Genomic DNA, 24830 nt, shown 5'->3' on the forward strand with positions numbered 1-24830 from the left:
ACGGAATCACTCCGTGAGAGTGCAAGACTGCTACCACTGCTGCCATGACCTTGGTGCCCACCCGTGGGGCTGTCGCCAGACTGAATGGCAGAGCTACGAACAGAAGATGTTCGTCTCCTATCACAAAACGTAGAAAAACGTTGGTGCTCCGTAGCAATTGGCACGTGGAGATAGGCATCTTTGATGTCTGTTGAGGCAAGGAAGTCTCCTCGAGACATTGAGGCAATGACGGATCGGAGGGATCCCATCCGGAACCGCCTGGCGTTCGCATGCTCGTTGAGCAGTTTCAGAACCAGAACAGGACGGAAGGAACCGTCCATTTTTGGAGCCACAAAGAGATTGGAGTACAAACCCTCGCCCTCGTTCCTGAGGGGGGACAGGGATCACCACTCCTTCTGCTCTTAGAGCGTCCACCGCCTGCAGCAGGGCATCTGCTCGGTGGAGAGGTGGGGCCGTTCTGAAGAATGGAGTCGGAGGACGAGAACAGAACACTGTCCTGTGCACGTGAGCACAATGTCCGTCACCCACCGGTCTGTGACCTGTGGCAGCTAAATGTCGCCAAAGGCGGGGGAGTCTGCCATCAACCGCGGATGCGGAGAGAGGGAGAGAGCTGAGAGTCATGAGGAGACCGCCTTGGTAGCGGTTCCTCCGGCTGCCTTCTTTGGGCGTGATTGAGCCCGGCCGGAATCTGAGCCCGTCTGAGGTTTTGTAGCCCTTTTGCACGAGGACAATTGGGACCTGCCCGAGCTTGGGAAGGACCGAAACCTCGACTGTACTTTTAGGACAGCATTAATAGGGTAAGTCGCAGTGCAGACATTGCGGAGTTACGGACGCCTCTGCGGTACAGATGTACATGTGCTCAAGGCCAGCTGCGCAAGAACCGCTGAAAAGGTTAGGTTGCCTATACGGCTGTGAATGCCGGAGCAACCGACACGCCGATAGCCTCCTAGACAGATTTCAACCAGAGTCCATCTGTCTGTGAATGGCATCTTTAAGTGAAGCCCCATCTCCAGTGCAACTATGGCTCTATATGCAAGCCTGGAGATTGGAGAATCCACCTTTGGACCCTGGGTCCAGCGCTGACCACGTCAGGGGAAAAAAGGGATAACGTGTATCCTAAAAACGTTTGGAGAAGACGCTTATCTGGTAAGCGTGGTGTTCCTGGACTGCTTCTCTGAAGTCAGCGTGGCCAGAAAAATACTCAATATCTGCGTGAGACACTGAAAAGGAACTTCTCCTGTTCGTCTCCTATCTCCACTGGGGGAGCTGAGGGAGGAAGATCCAACCTTCCATTGGTGGACGGTATAGGATCATTCCGTATGGCGTTACCACCCGGTGTATCCGGATTGAGAGCGATGTCAGTATCAAAGCCCTGAAGAGCTGCCTTTTGTTCAAGTAGATTGCCCATGGGTGCAAGTCTCTAAATTATGACTACTCCGTCCCTGTCCATGGACAGGGTTGACAGGAGGTTTCTTTGGCCACAACTAGTAGAGCCCCGGCAGACGAAGTGCTAGAGACCCCGGCAGACGACGTGCTACAGGGGAGCATGCACACAATGGGACGGTGTCATGAACAGCATCCCATGTAGTAAAAACAGCACTGAAAACTGTGTTGCTTTTTTTTTTTTTTTTGCCACTGCCGACTAGCTATCTAGAAGTATATAGCCAAGATTGGTGACCGTACATTGCAATGTATAGCATACAGGCATAAAGTACAAATGACCACTGCAGCACAAGCAATACAAGCAGCATAGAAGCCTGTGCCCTGGCACCCCTGCTCTTCTGCTGCTGTATACTAGTCATCTAGGGGAATATAGCCCAGAAGAGTGACCCTACAGTGCAATGTATAGCATACAAGCACAAGTACAAATGAACACTGCAGCACATGCAATACAAGCAGCATAGAAGCCTGTGCCCTGGCACCTCTGCTCTTCTGCTGCTGTAGACTGGTCATCTAGGGGAATATAGCCCAGAAGAGTGACCATACAGTGCAATGTATAGCATACAAGCACAAGTACAAATGCACACTGCAGCCCCTGCAATACAAGCAGCATAGAAAAAAACCTGTGCCCCAGCACCCTTGGTTTTCTGCTGCTGTAGTCTAGCCATTCCAGAAGAATATAGCTAAGACTAGCGACTGTACAGTGCAAGGTATAGCATATCAGCATAAACACAAATGAACACCTCAGTCGTGCAAAACAAGCAGCCTAGAAAGCCTGTGCTTTAGCACACCTGCTTTCCTGCTGCTGATGAGTCGCTCCCCAAGCGGGCATATAGCGACCTATGCAGTTAAAAACAACACATGTATACACTGCATATCTATTGTGGTCAGCACTATGTGTGCCCTTACCGCCCGCCTATAAGCGGGTGTATGAACGCCACTGTCCTGCCTTGGTGCCCCGAGCTCTGTAATGGCTGCCGGCTTCTTCCCCAGCTCGTGTGAGGAGGGGCGGGCCGTGGGCGTGCCCCCAAGGCAGAGCGGGAATCCGGCGTCCGACAGTGTGCAGTGAGAGGGCTGGAGCATGTAAAAAGGCTCCAGCCCTCGGCGCTGCTGATTGTTCAGCGCCTGTCCCCTTCCCTGAGTGACAGGGAGGGGGCGGGAACGAAGCGGCACTAGGCCGCAGAAGCCGGGGACTGGAGTTATAAGCGCCGCCGCCGTAAAAGCGCGGTCGGCGCCCAGTCCCCGGCGAACTACAAGTCCCAGCCGCGCCGCCGCTCCCGGAGCGTCCGGCGCGGTAGTTCCCAAAACACAAAGTCACTCAGCAAAGCTGCAGTGACTGTAACCCTTTACTGTCCCCGGCGCACTAGCACACCCAGCAAGTCTGGAGTGTGCTGTGCCTGTGTGTACGGGGACACAGAGTACCTGTAATGGTGCAGGGCCATGTCCCTGAACGGTACTCCAGCTCCGTATCCAGCAGGTTCAAATGGGTCTGTGGATGGAGCCCGGCATCAGAGCTTTGAGGCCGGCAGGATCCCACTTCCACAGAGCCCCTCAGGGGGATGTGGAAGGAAAACAGCATGTGGGCTCCAGCCTCCGTACCAGCAATAGGTACCTCAACCTTACAACACCATCCAGGGGTGAGAAGGGAGCATGCTGGGGACACTATATGTGTCCTCTTTTCTTCCATCCGAAATAGTCAGCAGCTACTGCTGACTAAAATCTGTGGAGCTATGCGTGGATGTCTGACCTCCTTCGCACACAAAGCTAAAACTGGAGAACCCGTGATACCACGGGGGGGTATAGCCAGAGGGGGAGGGGCCTTGCACTTTTTAGTGTAGTGCTTTGTGTGGCCTCCAGAGGGCAGCAGCTATACCCCAATCGTCTGGGTCTCCCAATAGAGCGCTGAAGAAAGTAGGAGTGGTGTAGGTTGAGCGTCAAGTACGTATGGTGGTGGTGTCATTGAAGGTTATAGTCATTTCTGAACAGATGAGTTTTCAGATTCAGTTTGAAGCTTGCGGGTGTAGCAGATAATCTGACGTGTTGAGGTAGCGAGTTCCATGAGACAGGGGAAATGATCTGCGCAGATGGCCAGAAGCTTTGTGAGTGGGATCCAGGCCTCGATGAAGAAGGTGCTGAGCCTAATCTACACCCTCATTTCCAAAAAGTAAATCCTCCTGGTGGAGACAATGGGGAACATGATGAGGAGCACAGATACCTGATTGGAATGACAACTTTACTATTCGGTCAGGGCAGGAAGAGGTTTTCTCGGAGGACTCAGGACGAGGGGAATGAAAACACACAGGGTTATTGATGAGGTTGGAGACCACACTTACTGTCAAACCAAAGTCAGCCAGTCAATGAGGTCAGCAGAGGAGGTGGAGGAGGATGCTACTGACGACGAGGTTACGTTGCGTCTTCCTGGCCAGAGACAAAGTACTGGAAGCACGTCAACAACTGAATCCTGGACCACAACTTTGACTCTGAGCAGAAGTCGTGTTGGCTATGCAGGTCGCATGGGCTGTAAGCCTTGCCTAGCCTGTGAATTTTTGGACATCGCAAAGGATCACCCAAGTCATGGAATCTGTAAGATTTGTCAACAATCTGTAAGTAGAAGGCAAAAACTCACACCTTTGAGTAGTTCCTCCATGAAGTGTCACATGGATATGAATTGATAGCGTGAAGGTGTATTGCTCAGCTTTAGCCACTGTCAATGCAACATGCTTATTTGCCATTGCATGCATTGTTGCAGACTACACACAAGGGGCTGCTGTTTTTTTGGATCTGCCTTTGTTTGGTCACTATAGCAATATCAAATTGCTCTTCGGATGTGGACTTGGAGATGCTGTCTATGAACAGAAGGAAAAGCTAAAGGTGTGTGTTACAGCAAGGAGCCACCGCGGAAACACTTCGTTCAATTGTGAGGGGAGTCATGTTGTACTTTGATGATGAGCCCCGTAATGCCAGTGAGCAGCATCCTGTGCCACAGACCAACATTCTTACAGTGCTGTCTATACTGTTTACCGTGAGAGGAGCGTAAAGTCTGTATTTCTGGCAACTGGACATCACAGTACCCGGGTACGGTAGGCTGTGCCCAGACAATAATGCGGGCACGCAACACTTTGTTTTATTAGCAAAACACATATCTGTTCTGGGTAGGCCGACTATATAGACAATAAGACTTGCTGCTTCTGCACTGTCAAATTGTCACATACAGTTTAAATCATAGAGGGACAGCAACACATGTTTGCATTGACTGTTGCTTTTCAAGATTTCCATGACTGTGCTGCAGAGCTGTGTGGTTTGCATTCACACTGTTATCATCTGCATTATCTGTGAGGCTTCAGCTAACAAGGGTATTCAGGGGGGGTAATGTGTTTTGACTATGTTTAGGTAGATAACTTGGAAGCTCTTGTGATGCGCCACTGGTAAGTCGTGTTCAACACACACACACACACACACACACACACGCACAAACACACAATTACTGCTACACAGAGGGATTAGCAGGTAGTAGGCAACAGAATAGATTGTTCAATTATTTAAATTGTATGCATGGTTCTTATTGTTTGTTTTGGTAAAGTTAAACAATCATTTATCAACCCAACTGCCTAGAGTCCTTTCCTGTTGCCTGGTTTTGCTACATACTGGGTAGCCCACCCTGTACACAACTTAAAATGAAGCATAAGTCGCAATGTGAATTTCACTGTGCTACAATGCGGCCTAGCGTGCCTGTGCAACCACTGCCTGCCCCATCAAGTGCATCTGCGTGCTCTTCATCCTCTGTGACTGTGGGGACAGCAGTCACACATGGTTTTTCACACTGAACTTCCACTCCTTTACCCGCAACAGGGAGTGTGATTGGCAGGTCATCACTTGTTTTGGAAGTGGAAACAGAAGGTATTGTTGAGCTGTCAGACATCGAGAGAACCATCATTGGATGCAGGCTACATTATATCCACTCCTGCACCTTCGTCACAGATTGGCTGGACTACCTGCAGTTAATAATTGCATTCCAGAAATGGAAAGGAGTGTAGAATGCACATGTGTTGTACCTTGCTTGGCAGCAAAGGAACACTAACTTAGTATTCCAGACAATTTTAGGATGGCAGAAAAAGAGTCAGCTCTTTGGGCAAATTAAATAGCGTGGCAAAAGTGGACAGATGGGTACAGTGGCCGTGTTCTGTGGGTACCAGGACAGTAAAAGAAGCCTCACTTTCTATCCCTCCTAATGATCAAATGCAGCAAGGAATTCCCTGAGTTTGCTATAAAATTAGCATAGCTAAATGTGCATGAGGGTAGAATGCAGAGGTGCTTGAGATTGCTTGGCACAAGTGGCACAATAAAGGAGTCCAACAGCCACTTTTTGTATGCCACTAATGGCAGTATTTTTTTGCTATCATTATAGCTTATTAAAAACAGAGCAGGAGGGTGTCCTGCACAGGTGCTAGAAATAGCTTGGCACCAGTGGGGCACTAATGGAATACAACAGCCAGTTCTATGATGCCACTGAATGGCAGTATTTTTTGCTATCATTATAGCTTATTAAAAACAGAGCAGGAGGGTGTCCTGCACAGGTGCTAGAAATAGCTTGGCACCAGTGGGGCACTAATGGAATACAACAGCCAGTTCTATGATGCCACTAAATGGCAGTATTTTTTGCTATCATTATAGCTTATTAAAAACAGAGCAGGAGGGTGTCCTGCACAGGTGCTAGAAATAGCTTGGCACCAGTGGGGCACTAATGGAATACAACAGCCAGTTCTATGATGCCACTAAATGGCAGTATTTTTTGCTATCATTATAGCTTATTAAAAACAGAGCAGGAGGGTGTCCTGCACAGGTGCTAGAAATAGCTTGGCACCAGTGGGGCACTAATGGAGTACAACAGCCACTTCTTGTATGCCACTAAGTTTACTCAATTTTTGGTATTATAACGTCTTAGTAAGTAACAATGAGTTTGAGTGTGCAATGCAGGCAGACGTGCTGCTAATATCTTTGCACTACTGGGGCAATACAGCAGTCCAACAGCCACGTTAAGGATGCCACTAAGTTCACTCAGTGTTTGCTAGTATAATGGCTTAGTAACAATGAGTTTGAGTGTGCAATGCAGGCAGAGGTGCTGCAAATATCTTTGCACTAGTGGGACTATACAGAAGTCCAATAGCCACGTTTAGGATGCCACTAGGTTCACTCAGTGTTTGCTAGTATAATGGCTTAGCTACAATGAGTTTGAGTGTGCAATGCAGGCAGACGTGCTGCAAATATCTTTGCACTAGTGGGACTATACAAAAGTCCAATAGCCACGTTTAGGATGCCACTAGGTTCAATCAGTGTTTGCTAGTATAATGGCTTAGTAACATTGAGTTTGAGTGTGCAATGCAGGCAGACGTGCTGCAAATATCTTTGCACTAGTGGGACTATACAAAAGTCCAATAGCCACGTTTAGGATGCCACTTGGTTCACTCAGTGTTTGCTAGTATAATGGCTTAGTAACAATGAGTTTGAGTGTGCAATGCAGGCAGACGTGCTGCAAATATCTTTGCACTAGTGGGACTATACAAAAGTCCAATAGCCACGTTTAGGATGCCACTAGGTTCAATCAGTGTTTGCTAGTATAATGGCTTAGTAACAATGAGTTTGAGTGTGCAATGCAGGCAGACGTGCTGCAAATATCTTTGCACTAGTGGGACTATACAAAAGTCCAATAGCCACGTTTAGGATGCCACTAGGTTCAATCAGTGTTTGCTAGTATAATGGCTTAGCTACAATGAGTTTGAGTGTGCAGAGGACAGGAGGGTACAGTGCCAGGGTTGTGGGTCTCTGGGTAGAGGAATGGAAGCCTGCCTTTCTATCCCTCCTAATGGGGAAATACAGCGAGGAAATCCCTGACCTTAGCTACACAGACGCTGTCTCTGTTTTCAGGACCTGTCACCTATGGCTCTGACCCTGCCCGTACGAGCCCTTAAAAGGACTGATAGAAAGTGCTATCCCTAAGCTGTCCAGCGCTGTGTATGGAGCGCATACAGCAGTATCGGCGATAGGACTCAGGACGGAGCTGCGCCAGTGATGTCTGACACCAAGGACGCAGAAGAGATAATGGCGTCCGGACGGGCAGATACTCGTTTTTATAATGCAGGGACATGTGACATGGACATCCTATCACACATGCCGTTGCTTCTCTGGCTAAAAGTACACTTAGCTGTGTGTGTGTCTGGGATTAGCTGACATGCTGGCCCTCCCGACTACATGCGCGCGCTTAGGGAAGGAAGACAAGGAAAAAAAAAAAGTGATCTGAATGCGCTGTTCCCGCACACTATACACTGAAATGTCATAATAGTGTGAGTCACAGAGTGACTTACACTATTACAGCGGAAAGCCAGCTATGAATTAGCTGTTTTTTTTGCTGCTAGAACCGTTCTCGAACGTATCTAGAACTATCGAGCTTTTGCAAAAAGCTCGAGTTCTAGTTCGATCTAGAACAGCCCCCAAAATCACTCGAGCCTAGAACTGGAGAACCTCGAACCTCGAACCGCGCTCAACTCTACTCCTGACAAAGTGAGATGAAACCCGTGTTGAGGTGGCAGGGACCTGGGAGATACCACATGCAAACTGTAAGTTGCTCATTACTTTTAATATACTTTATATTTACATTTGTCTATCCTTTTTGTATACCTTTTAGTATACACCTTTGATAGGAAAAAGTATTACTATTTCACCACTAGATGGCCACAGACAATAATCATATTGTACTAAGTGTGCTTTTAGTCTTATTAGTGAGTCTATGTACTGTATATTTTCTTTCACCAGCTAGGAATTTTTTAATGCAATTACTTGCGAGATGAAGGTTTATATCACAAATTGAGTATTATTGTATAGTTTGTACTTGAGTATATTGTGTCCAGGGCCTGAATTTTCCAGTAACCCTTGCTTATCACATTTTTTATGTATTATGAAACTATTTTAATTCATGAACAAATACCGTAATATATTTGAGATTTAATATACTCTTTTTGGATTTATTTTCATAACTTTTGAATTAGCATGCAATGGAAAACTGCTGCATTTTTGAAAGAAGAAGCATGTCAATTCTTTCAGAGTTTTTTCAGCATTTTGTCACCATTGAAAGCAATGAGAGTGCAAAAACACGTGTGGAAATAGCCTGAGAAGAAGGTGCTTTTTTTCTCTCTTTTTAAATTTGCCTTCTATAGATGTCACTATACAGGAAAGAATGTTTCTTAACATTTTTTCCTCCAAAATCCATGTTATCTTCGATTTGGATGTTTTATCAGTCCATAAAAATGGTGTAATTCTCTGACAGCATTGTTACCAGCAGCACCTTTGGAGTTAGAGATGTGTCCAGGCATCTTCTCCGTGTTGTTCCCTTTCAATTTGAGCACTTTTTTCATCAATTTCAGCGATCTTACTGCTCCTTAGACCTCCTGGGAGGGTCTGCTAGAAAAATGCTCAACTTTCCCATTAACTTCCATTATACTCGTCATTACTCAAGTCGAGCTCCTAAGCAGTCCGATGTGCTCAATATGAGCAATGAGCACCTGAGCATTTTAATGCTCACTTATCACTAGCTATGAGTCAGATGCCAGCTAATCATGTTACTGCTCTCAAGAACTACCATTGACCAGAGTAAGACAGCAATTGAGGTCTATCCTTTTGAGAAGGGTTGGGCAAAGTGAGGCCCACGGGCCACATTCCTCTGGCAGTTCCAGTCCGGCTCATGGTGTTGTGTTTTTTCTCTTCATGTGAATAGGATGTTTGCATGCGAGGCTTAGAAAAGTATACATGATCTATGTGGGGGATCAGCAATGTATATAGGAGTCTATATGGGGCTTATAATATATGTGACGTGCCCACCAGGGCCTGTTTGGGGGACACTCAGAACCGGGCCGCGGTTCTGGTTGGGAGGTCTGGCGGTGTCATAAATAATAATAAAGCGAGGAAACGATGAATTGTGATGCCACCTGTGGTATTCAGACAGATATGGCCAACGCTGCTAGATGGGACCGCTGGGTCAGATGGTGACACAGCAATGATGGTACAGCTCCCCACAGGTGGAGCTGTGCCCCAGGACAACTGTAGGCAGTTGTTAGCCAGTGAAATGTTGGGACAGCGCAGGGCTGGGGGCGCAGGCAATGAGTCCAGGACAAAGCGGGATGCAGTCATTAGTTCTTTACTCACAGATGTCCGTTCCAGATTATCACAGCTGGCTGGTCAAATGCTGCCCATGGAGTGCTAAGTCCTGTGGTGACGGGATTCAAACAATCCCCAGGTAATTCGGAGGCACAAGACCAGTGTTCCGATCTGTGTCCCTTTCCTGGTGTTCTTCCTACGCCGGCTTCACCCTCTTGCCCTATGTCTCACACACAGTGCTCCAAGCTGCACATGAAGCCTCCGGTTTTGCTAGCTGAGCCTTGTAGTTCTCCACTAGTCTAGGGGCCGGTCCCCTTTGCGGCCTAGTCCCTCCACACAGGTGAGTCAGATGTGGATGCGATCCCTTCTTCCTTTCTTCCTCCTTGTCCTAGGACGAGCTCCTCCGGCTCCAGTCCTCAGGACCTCTTCCCTCCACGTCCTACTTCGTTCTGCACTCCGTTCTAAGTGTCTCCCCCCTAACTAACCCCACCTCCAGACTGGCTTCGGGACTATGCTCTCCCTAAGTAGCAATCCCGCCCTAACCTTGGTCTGAAGTGGTGTAGCTATACTAAGAGAGTGTGTGTACTGTTGTCTGTGTGCTCCTCCTTACCAGGGAATGGGATATCACACCTCTGGCTGAGGTACAGTACCTCTGTGGTGACTGGACCTTCAGGGGCGCCACATATGTAGGAGGCTGTGTGGGGGTTTATACTGTATATATAAGGCTATGTTCGGCTCATAATGTATTGAGGAACCTATGTAGGCCTCGTACTGTATTTAGGAGCCTATTTGGGGGCTCACACTGTATATAGAGGTGCTATGTGGGCTCTCTCACGGTATATAGAGGGCTATGTGGGGGCTCACCATGTCGTGGTATAGAGCACAGCGTCCAGTAATAAGTAGAAAATCCATGAGTTTATTTCAAATCCATGAAAACATGTGTAAAGACATAGGGATAGCTGGTCCCAAATTCATAATTACACGTTTCGATCTGTGAAGATTGACAACTAATGGGTTTTTAAACAATTCCTAGATGTTGTGCTGTATACCTCTACCTATGGATCTCATGCCTGCCAAGCACTATTTTACAAGTATCGCTATGAACACCTGCTTCCTATGTCTCTAAATGTATAGTGAGCTAAACATTTTTTTCTTTTTTATATAGGGGCCATGTGAGGGCTTATCCTATATGCAGGAAGCTATGTGGCAACTCATGTTGTTTATAGAGGGAGCCGTGTGGGAGCTCATACTGTATATAGGGGAAGTCAGCATACTTAATTCTGCTCAATATTAAGTCATATAATTATTATTTATATCAAATAATAAGTATAATTAATATTTTAATAATATTTAGCTGAATTAATTTCAGCCTACTGGTTTGGCGCTCTACATCAGTCACACTCTCTCATGTGGCCCCGCAGGAAAATTAATTGCCAACCCATGCTTTTGGGTGATGAGCTTCTTTTATTTTTGATTCAATGAAAGCCGGAGTCTGATCTGTAGTGTGCAATGCCATGAAGGGGCCCCCAAAATGAAATGTCACAACAGTCCTACTTCCGAGATTATGGTGTTTGGTGGCATAATATTCGGTAGCCAGCCTCCTATAGTTTTCAATCTAGGTACACTAACAACTCAATGTTAGGCTATGTGCGCACGTTGCATACAGTCACTGCAGAAATTTCTGCAGCGATCTGAAGAGCACACGTGCGCTTCAATTTGCTGCAGAAAATGTCCGTAGTGAAAAAAAAAAAGCCGATTCCATGCGCTCTGCTTGCAGCTCCTGCCATAGACAGAGCAGGGGCTGCCGGCAAAGCGCACGGAAGAAGTGACATGTCACTTCTTAGAACGCGCGCTTCGGGCAGCAGTCGAAGCGCTGCGCTCTAAGACGCCATGTGCGCACTGCCCCTGCACAATCTCCATAGATTAGCAGAGGACGCAGGACGCATGCAGTTATGCTGCGCTACAAAGCGCAGCGTAACTGCATGTAATTACGCAACGTACGCACATAGCCTTAGATTGATTTGGTTGTGGAACCTGTGGTACGGCCTTTTTCCAAAGCGACCTAGGAGCCCTTTTTCAACACAACAAAGCCAGTCTGCATGTTATTCATGCTACTGTGAGCAGCCTGCGCTACCTAAACATGCTACCACAACCTTCGGCGTCTCTGGACTCGTCTCCCATTGAGCACATCTGTAAAGTCAATGATTTACAATTGTAAAGAGAGCCGCCAGCAGCAGATCTTGAAGATTTGTGTGCATATAGCGTGGTAGAATATTCCTCTGACACCTCATTGATAGCATGGTAAGACGTGTAATTTTATGTATTACTGCGTGTGACACACATATTTGATACTGAATAAATTGAAATGTTTCCATTTTTTTCCATCATTTGCAAATCATTAATATGTCAATCGAATCTCTGATTTACATAAATCCTTCTTGATGTTCCAATTTCAATCTTGAGCAGTGTGTCTTAAAGGAGCTGCTACTGGGAATGTAATATATGAATGGCGTGACCTTGCCAGGACAAGAGCCACACATGTGATAGATTCAATGACATCTGAATGCCGTGATAGGACATACAGTTGTGCTCAAATGTTTACATACCCCGGCAGATTTTTTGCTTTCTTGGCCTTTTTTCAGAGAATATGAATGATAACTTTTATCCACTCATGGTTAGTGGTTTGGTGAAGCCATTTATTGTCAGACTAGCGTGTTTTCTCTTTTTAAATCGTAATGACAAACAAAAACATCCAAATGACCCTGATCAAAAGTTCACATACCCCAGTTCTTAATACTGTGTATTGTCCCCTCTAACATCAATGACAGCTTGAAGTTTTTTGTGGTAGTTGTGGATGAGGCTCTTTATTTTCTTAGATGGTAAAGCTGCCCAAGCCTTCATTCCTGTAATTCCCTGGGCTTTTGCATGAACTGCACGACTGAGTTGTCTCCAGAGTGGTTCATTTTGATGTCACAAGACTGAGATGGCCACTCCAGAACCTTAATTTTGTTCTGCTGTAGCCAATGACAGGTCGACTTGGCCTTGTGTTTTGGATTGTTGTCATGTTGGAACGTCCAAGTTCGCCCCATTCGCAGCTTTCGGGCTGATGAGTGTAAATTTGCCTCCAGTATTTGCTGATAACGTGCTGCTCTCATCTTTCCTTCAACTTTGACCAAGTTTCCTGTGCCTTTGTAGCTCACACATCCCCACATAATTACAGTAGGAAAGGTGTTCCTTTCATCTTAGGCCTTGTTGACACCTCTCCAAATGTAATGTTTATGGTTGTGGCCAAAAAGTTCGATTTTGGTTTCAAAACTCCGAATTATCTTTTTCCAGAAGTTTGGAGGCTTGTCTCTGTGCTGTTTGGCGTATTGTAGGAAAGATACTTTGTGGCATTTGCGCAGTAATGGCTTTCTTCTAGCGACTCGACCATGCAGCCTATTTTTCTTCGAGTGCCTCCTTATTGTTCATCTTGAAATATCCACACCACTTGTTTTCAGTGAGTCCTGTATTGTAGCTGATGTTGTTTGTGGGTTTTTCTTTGTATCCCCAACAATTTTAACTGGCATTTGTGGCCGAAATTTTTGTTGCTCTACCTGATTGTGGTTTGGTTTTTACAGAGTTCCTGATTTTCCATTTTTTAATCACAGTTTGAACACTGCTGACTGGCATTATCAATTCCTTGGATATCTTTTTGTATCTCTTTCCTATTTTATACAGTTCAACTATCTTTTACCATAGATCCGTTGACAATTCTTTTGCTTTCCCCATGACTCACAATCCAGAAATGTCAGTGGATGAATGAAAGATGCAAGGGTCTGTCTGGATCCCAGAAACTCACTCAGCTTTCATACACCAATATTTCTGTAAATATAATAGTGAATAGACTTATGCACATTTATAAGCATTCCAGTAGATGTTGAGGCCTTTTATAAATTAGGAGAATAAGCAGCTATTGAATAATTACATAATTATTTTTTTTTATGAATACAGACTTTATATTGAAACTGGCTTACAGAAGGGCCAGAGGGCCATATTCTAGATCTGATTAATTGTTAACATGATTAAAATGCCACAAATCAGAATATTTATATCATGCCTCTGGTATTTCTCCCTCTTCCCCCCCAAAAAAAAATAAAAAATGAGTAGGACAAACTACTTTGGATGAGGTTTGCATGGCTCTGTTCATGGTACTGTCCCAGCAAAACCATGATTGTTAGCAAGTGTGCTAGATTCTGACACCATCCAGAACAGGATTACTGATTCAACACACAACACCGTTGTGTGATCTCACAATCGTAACCAAAAGGTCAAACAGCAGAACTAAGGTTGGTGAGCCCAGTAACCCAATATAAATGTCAATATGTAAAAGAAGCAGTCAACTGCAATATTCAAACTCAACCCTGATGGTGTCAGGTGGAAATCACATCCCTGTTTGGTTCTAGGGTCTATTATATTCTTTCAACTTTTAGCACTTAAGGGCCGCTTCACAAAACCTTTACGCAAGAAAATCGGCATAAAACACTTTGAAAAGACACCAAAGTTTGTGCAACTTTGGTGTTTGTGTAGCGCCCCTGAGCCACTCAGGGCACTACTAGGAACTGCATCCTCACAGGGATGCAGGGCCTACCCCCAGGGACCTGGAACACGAGTGCCAGCAACACATAGACACACCCAAATCCTAGTTACCACTCCACATCAGGGGTAATTGGTTAGTCGGACACAAAAGGATGGCCACCTAGAGGGCGGAGCCAGACTAGAGGACTAGACAACCTGGTGGGAGGGGACAACGAGCAGTCAAGAGAAGTCAGTAGGATTGAGTGAAAAGTGGAAAGACGTGCCTAGAGCTGTAACGGTGGCACAGGGGCACAGGAGAGTGGTCGCCAGGGCAAGTACACCCAAGTATCACTGGGACCAGACCACCGACGGGGCACAGGGCCCTAGGTCAGGCGACAGTTTCATATGGCCTGGCAAACACCTGCACAGTGAGGGGACCTTCACGGACCTCACAGACCCATAAATCTGGGGGTACCAGCAGTAAAGCAAGGATCAGGGTTCGGCACACAGACCAGCCCTATAGGGTCCACACTGCCCACCATACGGACAAGGAGAATGCCACAAAAAGGGACAGTCGGGCCCCAAACTGCTCCATGCTACGGGGACCCAACCACACTGAGGGTGCCGGGGACAGAGCAACCGAGTCATCAACTGGTACTGGAAATACAGGGACCTGAACCAGCCGTCCGAGGGTCAAGAGTGAGTAGAGACTGTTAATTACAACCCACGGTGTGGCCTCCCTTATTACTCCATCATGCATCTCCCAGTCTGAGCCCTACCTGCGGAGGGCCTACCACGACAGCTGCCATTACCACCAGCCCTCGGGATAATCAACTCAGCAGCGGCGGTTCCACCATCTTACCAACAACCCCCAGGTGGCATCACACAAATTACTTTAATCTCCCCTGTAAATATTCCCCATTAAAAAGAACCCAGGGCACGGCCACCAAAGTGACATTCCCCAAGTACCCCATTCCCTGAGGGACACATTTGTTTTCAGTTTAGAGCATCGCCTCCAAAATGCTACTCTAGTCCCTGAATTGAGTAGAATTCTGGTGAGGCGCATGCTACAGAGAAGATGTAGCAAATTCAATAAGTAGCATGAGCTTTTTAATGAGTTTGAACATCATGCTCCAATAAGACAGGTCTTTAAGACTGGCTCACAAAGCACCATGCCTTAAACAACCAATTACCAGCTACACATTTGCCTTTCGGCAGTTGTCCAATAGCCTGTTAAACCGGCCGAACACACTTCCCATATGCACAGATCGAAAGGTAATAGATCATTCTGTGTACATAGACTATCATTGTTCTCAGCAGCACATTTCCTATTTACACAAGATTATGTGCTGCCAAGAACAATAATTTTTAAGCAATATTAAAAATCATTTAAGTCAAACAAATAAGCATTTTGCTCTGTCCATTATTAGGTGATTGGCCGTCTGTTTACACTAGGTGCACTCTTTCAGTGTAAATGCACACTTAATCATTATATGATCTTTTGGTGCTATCAGAATAAATTACGGTAGCTCAGTAGGCCCAATATGGCTCAGCCCACACCACATGTAGGATAATGTATTCAGCATACTAGGACTGGACTATGGCCCCTTATTATTATTCCAGGTAATTTATTACTTTTGAATATTTTCACAACCTTTCGGGAAAATTATTGATGCAATACAACTCCATTACAAAGCCATATGTATTGTACCAATTTTTAGGAAGCAATGTTCCTCTACACCCATAACTATTTTTTTTTTTTGTAGGTTATGAAAACTTAGATACTGTTGTTGTTTGACTTTTAAAGACTCCTACTTTAAATAATATAAAGAAATAACATATCAATGTATACTTTTTTTTTCTAGGTCCCGCAAAATACCAGAGCCACACAGGAGAATATTACCATATTCAGGATTTTGACAGATGTCCTCTGTATTCTCTAGATCCTAATGCTCGGCAAAATACTCAAATATTTAATACAGGTCTGGTTGGTTTTATTTTTGGGTTTACAATTTGCAAACTGATATACCTTTATGCACATGTATGACATTTCTGAATGCCATTCAATATCTGTTGGGTTGAGAAGAGCGTATCGATCAGTGGAGGATCAAGTTTGAGTCGAATTTCCTGAAATTAATGCATATTTGGACATCTTCAAATTCTTACCCTGCATCACTGTCCACACTGATATAGCATCAGAGAGTAAGCTAATGTCATTTTGCATTGCTACGTGGGCCTCCTTTAATGTCCTAAAGCTATGACATCTTATGGATTATCTTACCTTGTTAAGTGGTGGTCAGTACATGGGCCATCAAAGATCAACAGTTACCAGTGGAGCACATTTTGTACAGCAGAGTTGTTTTCCATTTCCAAAGTAACTGGGTATGTCTTTTTCTCTTTAGAGTGTAAGCTCTTTTGATCAGTAGGGTCCTCTCCCTCTTCCTTCTGTAGAGTGTAAGCTTGTATGGTCAACAGGGTTCTCTCTCTCCTGTAGATTGTAAACTTATGTTCAGCGGGTTTTCTCTATCTCTCCTCTTCCTCACATCTACTTTTCAGTATTGAGATTGGCATTAATTTATTCACTCCAAATCAAATTTTAGGGGAACAATTGGCAAAGTAGATCAATTTGAATATCAAAGATCTGCACATCTCTACTATTGGGTATTAAAACGTTTCTCTATAAAAGTGTTTTATGGCATATCAATGAGACTAATACTATGCCATTACTGGAATTGTGGAAGGGAGAAAATGTGTAAAAACAAGTGGAAATTGCGTACTTCCGGTCATATAAATTGAAAAGTTACTTCATTCTTGGGAAAGACCAAAGCACCATACCTCCTGTTAGCCTGCAGCTTCTACTCAAAGCCAAACACGGTAGCCAAAGCAATTGGCTACCATATGAACAATTAAAAGGAAAAATGAAGGAGCACCAGACAACTGTATACAGAGTAGAAAGAATATAAACTAAGCCAACTTCTTTTTAATGGGAAATCAATCATCCGTTTCATGCTCTCCACGTTCTCAGACCTCATAGTGAATTGAACATAGTGTCACAAGGGGTTTAGCTCAAAACTCACCAACTGTCAGGGTGGCATCTGACACTATTCACACAGCAGAATCTGACACTAAACATTAGGTCCCTTGTTAAGCTTCTGAGATTCTCTGACAGGGTCGGGCATCAACCAAGCTGGGTTCTTTTTGTTTCAGGCTTGCAAGAGTTAAGTTCTGCTAGCCTGGTGATTGTCTCTGAAATCACATGTTATGAGAAACCTATCACAGCTACTCCCTGCCCTTTTTAACATGGTGAATTTGATCCTCCCAACCGATTATAGCTTTTGCGATACTTGTCCTTGTATCGTGGTGTTCCAGTTTCTGGAGATCTTCTGTTCATTATTTGGTGTGTTATGGAAATATTCTCGTTGTCTGTTTATTAACTTCCTGTTCTTTATTTCCCCCTGAGCATGTATTGTCTATACCTCTGTCTGTGCTTGCAGTGAGTTTGAGTGTTGTTTTTTCCCTGTCTGTCTTTTTGTGTGGGATTAATCCCTCCTGTCACGGTCCTTCCCAGGGGTGTGGGAGAGGGGGTATTAGAGCAGGGCTGGCCAGGAGCAGGCTAGGCTGGCAGTCCAGACCTCTTCACTATCAGAAGTATCTCTGGGATAAGTGACAGCTAGGGCCCACTAGCCTGAAGGTCAGTCTAGGAGCCCTGGTCCCCGGTAATACCCTTATAGTGCATGACAGAGATTTCATTGCAGCTTTCATCCTGGAAATAAATTAAAAAATATTTAAAAAATAATAATAGTCTGTGAGTGTCAGGTGCCTCTTTCATTAGGACAAAAATGTAATAGCGACACCAGAGAAAAATACATTCTCCACCTCCAACTACGTTATTTCTGGAGATTCAGAAAATCATTTGTCATTTATCAAGCAGCACTCAGCTTTCAACCAGACTTTATAGGTGATATTCCAATGCAAACACGGAAGGTGGATCAGTGGTTAGCATTGTAGCCTTAAAGCAATGGGGTTATGGGTTTCTGATCCTACCAATGACAACATACAATATATTCAAGGAGTTTTTGTAGATTTTCTCCCACACTCCAAGACATACTGATAGGGATTTTAGATTGTGAGCCCCAATAGGAACAGTGGTGATAATGTCCATAAAGCGCTGTAAAAATTAATAGTGCTATATAAGGGAGTAAAAAGAAAATTTTAATTTCAGAAAAATACTTTTAAAACTCTCAACAAGACATTTAACCCATGTGGCATTAAACAGTACAAACAAAAAATCCAACAATGCTCCCTGAATAGGGAAAGGGAATATCTTACTTGTTCTATAGAATTGAATTGATGAAATTTGCTAGGGCGCATTAAGGTGGGCTTTGCACGTTGCGACATCGCAAGCCGATGTTGCAATGTCGCACGCGATAGTCCCCGCCCCCGTCGCAGGTACAATATCTTGTGAAAGCTGGCGTAGCGAAAATTATCGCTACGCCGGCTTCACATGCACTCACCTGCCCTGCGACCGTCGCTCTGGCTGGCGACCCGCCTCCTTATTAAGGGGGCGGGTCGTGCGGCGTCACTGCGACGTCACACGGCAGGCGGCCAATAGGAGCGGAGGGGCGGAGATAAGCAGGATGTAAACATCCCGCCCACCTCCTTCCTTCCGCATAACCTACGGAAGCCGCGGTGACGCCGGTAGGAGATGTTCCTCGCTCCTGTGACTTCAGCGATGTGTGCTGCCGCAGGAGCGAGGAACAACATCGGACCGTCGCGTCAGCGTAATTATGGATTACGCTGACGCTGCACCGATGATACGATTACGACGCTTTTGCGCTCGTTAATCGTATCATCTAGGCTTCACACACTGCGATGTCGCATGCGATGCCGGATGTGCGTCACTTTCAATTTGACCCCACCGACATCGCACCTGCGATGTCGTAGTGTGCAAAGCCCGCCTAAGACTAGAGATGAGCGAACCGGTCCCGGTTCGGCTCGAGGTCGGTTCACCGAACGGAGGTCCCGTTCGAGTTCGGCTCGTTGAGCGTTCGACGAACCGAACTCGAACTGCATAGGAAACAATGGCAGGCAATCACAAACACAGAAAAACACCTAGAAAACACCCTCAAAGGTGTCCAAAAGGTGACAAACAACTCACAACACAACACAAACACATGGGAAAGTGACAAGGACATATACTCATGCGAAAACAAAACAGCTGGACAAGGAAAAAGAGGAGGACACACAGATATATGAGTATATGCAAGGAAACATCGATTCCATTATTGTGCAACTTGAGCCCTGCTCATTTTAGGCTTCCAATCTTGATAAATTGCCTGAGCTCGCCACGTACGCCTTGGGGATCTTGTCGTGTCCTGCAGCCAGCGTTCTCTCGGAACCTGTCTTCAGTGCTGCTGGGGGTCTGCTGGCAGATAAGCACACGTATCTGTCCACTGACAATGTGGACATGGCTCTCAGAGGACTTTTCTTCCCCTGGGTCAGCCAGGGGACGGGAAAGGCACGCGTATTTTTGAGAGTGCTTCATGCAAAGCATCTGTTTCATTTTGAAAAGGGGATCAAGTGATGCCAGTCAAGTGGGGTGTGTGTGGCCCAATTAGTGGCAACGAGGGAGACTGTGGTTGGAGTCCCCTCGCTGTGTTTCTAAAAGAACCAAGATGAACAAGTCATGGCTCTCAGAGGACTTTTCTTCCCCTGGGTCAGCCAGGGGATGGGAAAGGCACGCGTATTTTTGAGATTGCTTCATGCAAAGCATCTTTTTCTTTTTCAAAAGGGGGCTCAACCGATGCCAGTCAAGTGGGGTGTGTGTGGCCCAGTTAGTGGAAACGAGGGAGACTGTGGTTGGAGTCCCCTCGCTGTGTTTCTAAAAGAACCAAGATGAACAAGTCATGGCTCTCAGAGGACTTTTCTTCCCCTGGGTCAGCCAGGGGACGGGAAAGGCACACGTATTTTTGAGAGTGCTTCATGCAAAGCATCTTTTTCTTTTTCAAAAGGGGGCTCAACCGATGCCAGTCAAGTGGGGTGTGTGTGGCCCAGTTAGTGGAAACGAGGGAGACTGTGGTTGGAGTCCCCTCGCTGTGTTTCTAAAAGAACCAAGATGAACAAGTCATGGCTTTCAGAGGACTTTTCTTCCCCTGGGCCAGCCAGGGGACGGGAAAGGCACGCGTATTTTTGAGAGTGCTTCTCCAACAAAGGCGTGCACGCGCTACACCAGCATGTCGCACTAAACATCACTGATTCCTTGAGAAACTCTGTGTGACAGGGTGCATTTCACCACAGATAATTGGCCCAGTAAGCATGGACAGGGGCGTTACATGTCGCTGACTGGGCAATGGGTTACTGTGGGGAGAGATGGAGAAGGGTCTGCTGTACAAGTCTTGCCGTCCCCACGAGTTGTTTCAATCCTTCTTCTGTATGTAGAAGTTAATACACTGCTTCTGCCTCTTCAACCTCGTGTGGGTCCTCCACCTTGGCGCAAACCCTGTGTGGTCAGGCCACCCTTCCTTGTAACTGCGCACAAGGACTACCACACACCTCCTTACTATGCTGGCAGCAGAGCTCAATGCCATCAGGCGGTCAAAGTTTTACTTTGAAATGTATGGGAAATGTGAGTCACACCGCTGAGAAGTTGTGGACGGTTAGCTCTGGAGACCGAGTTTCATCAATGGTTGTCTCCACTCAACCAGCAGCCAGGGAAGGCCGGGTGCGACAATGATGCAAACATGGGTGCGGCCCTTCGCTGTGACAATGTGACACACGTGCCTTGTGTGGTTCACGTGTTGAACCTGGTTGTCCAGCAATTTTTAAAGCACTATCCTGGCCCACATGGCCTTCTGCAGAGAGCACGGTGTAACGCCTTCCTTGATCCACACACTCAGATGGGCTGTAAATGATAGGCTAGAGGGAAGCCACTCACCAAGCAGGACCCCTAGAACCCTGAAACCCTTTAACCCCTATACAGGGATTAGGAATTGCACAGGGCCCAAGGTGATTAATACCTGTGGAAGGCTGCAGTTCCAGAGAATAGTAGTCAGGCAGGGTCAAAACATTAATTGAGGAACAGGAACAGAATGGGACGGCCAGGACTTAATCAGAAAACAAGCAGAGGTGAAATGCGGATCGGCCAACAAGGTACATAAACAGCAAGCAGGAAAAGTAGTCAGGTAACAAGCACACAAAATCATAAAACTGAACTGGGGGTAAAAGCAGAGCTATGTCTGGCAGTGGTCTGCAGACAGGATGGGCATAAAAAAGGGTGTGGTGTCTTCCCATTGGTTGTAGCTGAATGATGGTATTTCATCTGTGAGATACCCACCAGCTACATTCAGCCAGAGATTCTGCATCTGTCAAGGTAATGCAGCCCAGTGGGTGAGCATAACCTGCGTCCACCTGCGCCGCTGGCATCGACTCCACTCCCATCATCAGCACTATTCATGAAAGGAACACGTTGTCACCTGGCGACCGGAGTACAAATTGACGGAGCGGACTCCGTTGGTGACTTAACAGCCGTGTGCGGCAATGATGCAAACCTGGCTGCGGGCCATCGTCAGGGCAATGTGACACACGTGCCTTGTATGGCTCACGTGTTGAACCTAATTCTCCAGCAATTTTTAAAACACCATCACGGCCTACATGGCCTTGTGCAGCGGGCACGCTCGCTATGTGCTCACTTCCATCGTGCGCACACAGCAGCTCAACAACTTTCATCGCTACAGAAGTCTTTAGGTCTGGTGGTTAAACGCCTGAAATGCGATGTGCCCACACGCAGGAATTTGAATCTGCACATGTTGCAGCGTTTGTGGCAGCACCGCCGAACCCTGCTGCAATACGTTATGACATATAGCCTGGGATAACTTGATCCAGAGGTGGTGCAGATCACGCTGCTGGAGTGGTGTCAGATCAAGGACCTATGCACCCTGCTACACAGTTTACAAATGTCGACGAAGATGTTTAGCACTGGCAATGTCATTCTCAGCGTGACAATTCTGGTCATCTACATGATGGAGCACACTGTAATTATTATTCGGAGTCAGGTGTTGGGACAAGAGGAAGGGAAGGAAGTACAGGAGGAGTCATATGCGGAAGGGATAGCAAGATCTACGAGGTCCAGATGGTCAGCGGCACCTATGCGGCAGTCATGGTGAGGGAGAGGGATTAACAAGGGCGCATAGTATCAGCAAAAAGTGTTGAGGAAGGTGCAGGAGCCCATGAAGAAATGGAGGACGAACTGGCGATGGGCATGTAAGACTCAGCAGATGAGTGAGAGCTTGCTCACATTTCGGTTGTGCGAGGTTGTGGGGAGAGGGCAGAGGAAGGAGGCACGATTCTCACCTCTCTGCCACCAACACACCAAGGACTTGGTCCTCCTGGATGCACAAGACACATGAGCGCCTTCTTGCTGCACTACCTACAACATGACCCTCGGATTGTACGAATTCAAAGTAATCCAGAATACTGGGTTGCCACACTGTTAGATCCCCGGTACAAGACAAAATTTGGCAAAATAATTCCTGCCATAGAAATGGACGCACGTATACAGGAGTATCTGCAGAATGTGGTACGCAATCTTAGATCTACTTTTCCACTAAACACCAGTGCTGCACAGAGTGAATCTCAACGCTTTGTCATGGATAGGAGGAAATGGTCTTTTACTTGTCCACATCTGAGGGACCGAGGGCTGGCTGCTGTGCTGAGATGGCGTTGAGTACGGTGTCCCTGCAGAGTTGCACTTTTGGTCATATACCAAAATGAGTTGAAAAAGGACAGATGCTGGTGGAAAGGGGAACAGGTGTGTTGGAAAGGGGAAAAAAGTTTTGGTCCGTGGATTTGGTGGTTAAGCAACAATAACATTTGCTGAAGAAACACCATCTGTTACAGTGGGACTGGCAGATTTGGATAAAGTGGTATATACTATGTTACCGCTATATAACAAAAATTAATAAGAAAAGAAAGAGAAAGGTATATATCCCCATCAGCAGTCAGTGTCCACCGTGCTCCCAGTTGGAAAAGGAGAGGTTGGCAACTGGAAGGTTTGGTGGAGGATACAGAGCTGTGTGGCTATGAAACTAATAGTAGCCTGAACCGAGTTAGACGCCATTCGGATCTGGAGACTGGGAGCCCTGTTAGCGTCACAGGGTCCACATGCCCACCCAGCCCAGGAACTCCCTGTTAACAACACAGGGGCCATTGAGTACGCTGACCGTGTGCGTAGGGGCACACCTGTGGACAGCAGGCGCATCAGCAGCAGCAGGCCTGTTAATGCCACTGGGCTGCACAAGCAGGACTGGTAGGACAGGAGATGGTCTTAACCGTTCTGCGTTACCAACTGTGGTGGTGGCCTGCATCGACACCCTATCCCTGCCTACCTCTGGCCTAAAGCCGCAATGGGTTCAACACATGGAGGTGTGCTCTTTCGGAGCATAATAGAAGACTGCGCACCTCCTTGTTGGCTCCAGCCCCTTTTATAACCTGGGTCCGCCCCAAACCAGGGTGAACCACAATGCACCTCCTGGAGACAAAAGTAGAGTGACACGTCATGAGTGGCATAACTAGCGTCCTATTTGGAACCGCAACTTCAATGATGACCTCATGGCTGCCATGACCCAAACACCTCACCAGTCATCGTCTGACCATCAATAATGCGGTGACAAGTCATAGGGGTGGGCCTCTGCAAGCCATTTGGGAGGACACCTGATGCCCTGTGGTCTATATGGGACCCCCACATCAGGGGCAGGGCCAAAGAGTTCATTACCGGACCTAGTCTCTGATGCAGTAAGTGCCTGAGCATGCTCAGTAGCATGAAATACAGTCTCTGAAAAAAGACTATCAGCTTTAGCATGGTGTCTAGGCACAAAACAGGACTTAGACCCGGCACGGAATGCAAGCACCTGTGCAAAGAGGCTTTTCACACTTAGTGTGGGAGCATGCGCTGTATCCCGAAATGAAGACTTAGCGTCAGGAATGGCACAGTCAGGCTGAGCATACTCACTAGGCGAAACACTGTAATTAGGCTGCAGCTGGGGTAAATCGGCACACGCATGCGCACTAGCTGCCTCTCCACACTTAGACGTGGAGGGGAAATTGCTCTTGGAGATGCTGTCTATGAACAGAAGGAAAAGCTAAAGGAAGCCTGACTTTCTATCCCTCCGAATTATCAAATGCAGCAATGAATTCCCTGAGTTTGCTATAACATTAGCGTAGCAAAATGTGCATGAGGGTGTCATGTAGAGGTGCTAGAAATAGCTTGGCACCAGTGGGGCACTAATGGAATACAACAGCCAGTTCTATGATGCCACTAAATGGCAGTATTTTTTGCTATCATTATAGCTTATTAAAAACAGAGCAGGAGGGTGTCCTGCACAGGTGCTAGAAATAGCTTGGCACCAGTGGGGTACTAATGGAATACAACAGCCAGTTCTATGATGCCACTAAATGGCAGTATTTTTTGCTATCATTATAGCTTATTAAAAACAGAGCAGGAGGGTGTCCTGCACAGGTGCTAGAAATAGCTTGGCACCAGTGGGGCACTAATGGAATACAACAGCCAGTTCTATGATGCCACTAAATGGCAGTATTTTTTGCTATCATTATAGCTTATTAAAAACAGAGCAGGAGGGTGTCCTGCACAGGTGCTAGAAATAGTTTGGCACCAGTGGGGCACTAATGGAATA

General features: G+C 46.4%; 1 protein-coding gene across 1 annotated transcript in view; it reads left to right on the plus strand.

Annotated features, from left to right (window-relative positions):
• LOC142291246 (bile acid receptor-like) overlaps nucleotides 1-24830 on the plus strand; it is a 109202-nt gene that overhangs the window by 80263 nt on the left and 4109 nt on the right. The window contains exon 8 of the mRNA XM_075335623.1: nucleotides 16008-16124. Within this exon, the coding sequence (XP_075191738.1) occupies nucleotides 16008-16124 (117 nt within the window). The remainder of the gene's footprint in view (nucleotides 1-16007; nucleotides 16125-24830) is intronic.

This window comes from Anomaloglossus baeobatrachus, chromosome 2, assembly GCF_048569485.1.
Source record: "Anomaloglossus baeobatrachus isolate aAnoBae1 chromosome 2, aAnoBae1.hap1, whole genome shotgun sequence".
Lineage (NCBI taxonomy): Eukaryota > Metazoa > Chordata > Amphibia > Anura > Aromobatidae > Anomaloglossus > Anomaloglossus baeobatrachus.